Source organism: Cynara cardunculus (assembly GCF_001531365.2).
Source record: "Cynara cardunculus var. scolymus isolate 2C chromosome LG 2, CcrdV1, whole genome shotgun sequence".
NCBI lineage: Eukaryota > Viridiplantae > Streptophyta > Magnoliopsida > Asterales > Asteraceae > Cynara > Cynara cardunculus.
This window is the reverse complement of record NC_037529.1, coordinates 49,206,109-49,209,237: the sequence shown is the minus strand read 5'-3', so window position 1 is coordinate 49,209,237 and position 3,129 is coordinate 49,206,109. Positions and strand designations below refer to the sequence as shown.

The 3,129-nt window shown below is 25.2% G+C and overlaps 1 protein-coding gene across 1 annotated transcript in view; it reads right to left on the bottom strand.

Moving 5' to 3' along the window:
* Positions 1 to 2,323, bottom strand: part of LOC112507011 (protein trichome birefringence-like 34) — an 11,642-nt gene extending 9,319 nt beyond the window's left edge. Inside the window, exon 1 of the mRNA XM_025111390.1 lies at positions 1,847 to 2,323. Coding sequence (XP_024967158.1) covers positions 1,847 to 2,256 — 410 coding nt within the window. The 5' untranslated portion in view covers positions 2,257 to 2,323. The remainder of the gene's footprint in view (positions 1 to 1,846) is intronic.
* Positions 2,324 to 3,129: the final 806 nt, after the last annotated feature.

The following is a 3,129-nucleotide window of genomic DNA, read 5'->3' as shown; positions in this document are numbered from 1 at the left end:
TTTGCAACCCAATTAATTGAGATATTTATAGAAATGATTGGAGTTCATTTATTATGATTTGAATATTTATGAAATATAAATAGAGTTTATTAATTATGATTAATACTTTATATTAGGAAACAATTAATTGATTAAAAATTGAATGGTTGAGATGAAGGTTGTATAGGGTGTAGGAATGACAAATGGTGTAGAATAACATCCCTCTATATATATATATATATATATATATATAGAAAATATTAACTAAATGACAAGAGTAGTTAGGGGGTAACTATCTCTATCAACATTCATTCAATTATAAAATTCTAATCCAAGGGTCTTAAAAATATGGATTTTTTATACATGAAAATATTTTGTATGTTAAAAACTAGAAATATATATTAAAATAAAAAGTTGTGTCTATCCCTTATATTTGCTTCAAAAACAAAAATCTTGATCTCATCTATATTCTATTCCATCTTTATGCTAAACAAATCCAATTGGGATACAACCATTCATATAATTATATGTAACTAATATTTGTAATATATTATAGGAGTGTTTGGGATTGCTTATTTGAAACAACTTATGTTTTTCCTATAAAAACACTTATCAACTTATTATAAGTCAAAAGGGTTTAACTTCTTATTAATGGTTTGACATCGGTATAAGTTGTTTATCCAAACACTCAAAAGTGTTTATTACCAGTGTCATACCGAATTAAGTCAATAAGTTGTTCTTATAAACAATCCCAAACACCCATAAAAACATATAAATACAGAAGAAGCTTCTCATTATATTTAACTTTCTTATTTAGACATGTCCCTACAAATACATATATAGTAAAAATATTAAGGGAGAAAAAAAATGAAGATGCATATGTAAATTTATATGAATAATCTGTAACGTCGGTTTATATATATATGAACATTCAAATAGATTTTTTCTATGATTCATATATACATGACCTTCTTTTTTTACATTGTCACAATATTTGACCTTTTATTTGAACCGGCCCCACATGTATACATATATGCATATCTTAGAGTTACGTACACACTAAAATTTATCAAATTATTGCAAAGATATGACTGATTATCTTTGGGTATATATTAAGCAATTTCAACATTAATTAATTATTTTTGAAAAGAAATGAGGAAATAGCCACTTTATGGTCTTCCTATGTTGGCGGCCTACTTTATTAGGTTATATATATATATATATATATATATATATATATATATATATATATAAACATACATTGAACAAGTATTAACGTACGTAATATTGTTTAATTTCTTTATTACTAGTTTTAGAACTTAATTAAGAAGCCTCATTTAAGTGAATAATGAAATTAAAACTAATTAAAGCAACCCATAATTAGATATCAGAGTTGAATTTAAAAAATCTTGACGCATGTATTACATTTAATGCTTACAACACTTTGAAAGCATAAACATAAATGATTCGTATGTAAAAATCATTAAACCAATTCATATGTAAACTTAGTTTTACTTAACTATCTTTTTACCAATTATTCTATGAGTCATTTATTTGTAAGTTTCTTAACTTTTAATTTTGCCTTCTTAATTATTTGAAACTTTCTTTATATAGTAAGAAGGTTCAAATTAAAAGACTAAATATCATGATAACATAAGACAAGATAATTCATATGTGAATCATTGCAAAAACTCCATTTGAGAATGCATATATGAATAATCTCTAACATTAATTGGTTTATTTATGCATCTACAATAGATTCTTTTTGGATTTTTTCGGAACTTATTTTTAACCTTTTTATTTGAACCTTTTGTATATGTATGTATGTTTCTAGGTATACTTTGGAGAGAGAGAGAGAGAGAGAGACCTTGGAAGGGTACATCCATGGGGTTGCCATCTCCATTGTTGATAGTTGGAATCCATTCTGCCATATTGTCCACAAGCAAAATCCCCAAAAATATAAGGGCAATCCAAGTCTTTGTAGAGAGGGTATGAATGGTTATCATGAACCCATTTGCCAGAGAACAAATCACATCCATCTAATGACTCATAAGCAGAAGTAGTATTAGGATTAGGTGTGTAGAATTTGAATACAGCTGCTGGATGTGGCTGATCATGATCGATGTTGACATAATAATAAGCTATGGTGGCTAATGCTCCCATGATCAAGAACATGATGAAGATGCTCTCAACCATATGCTTCACATCCCATACATACTTTCCCAACTGCTTCTTCTTCCTCATCTCTCTCTCCCTCTCTCTCTCTAACAATCTCATGTAATTAAACACCTGCCTTATGTTGTATATATATATATATATATATATATATACACACACACATGATCGATACTGGACTTATCTCTCTTCCCCTCTCATGAGGAAAGGAATGGTGGTTATAAATAGAATTTTCATTTCATATATAATTAATAAAATGAAATCAATATTTTTATTATATTTGATTTTAATATGCGGTGGTAGCTTCTCCGAAACCTTAAATTAAATTATATAAAAAAATATATTATATATTATAAATCATTTGACAAAAAATTTTTAAAAACCACTTTTTATGCGTAAAGTACTGTTTATTAATGTATATTACTTAAAACTCAAGATTACAAGTAAATTGTGCGTAGATATAACTTATTAAAGCTCCATATATGAATTCTTGTAATTAACTGCAGATAACACAATCAAATACAGGATAAACATCTCATTTTAAATATAAAAAATCTAAAATATAATTACAATAATTATTGAGTTCTAACAGAATACTTAATTATTATCTTTATAAAATGTTATATTATTAAACCAAAAATAAATTATTTCATTATTAAACTTAGATTAAATTATAAAAAAAATAATTTATACTATATTATAAAGCATTTGACAAAAACTCTTAAAAATTATTTTTTATGCATAAAATACTTTTTATTAATGCATATTACTTAAAACTCAATATTACAAGTAGTTTGCGTGTAAGTAGAACTTATTAAAGCTCCATATATGAATTCGTGTAACTAATTGCAGATAAACATAATCAAATACAAGATAATATTTTATTTTAAATATAAAAAATCTAAAATATAATTAGGATAATCATTGAGTTCTAATAGAGTACTTAATTATTATCTTTATAAAATATTATATTAT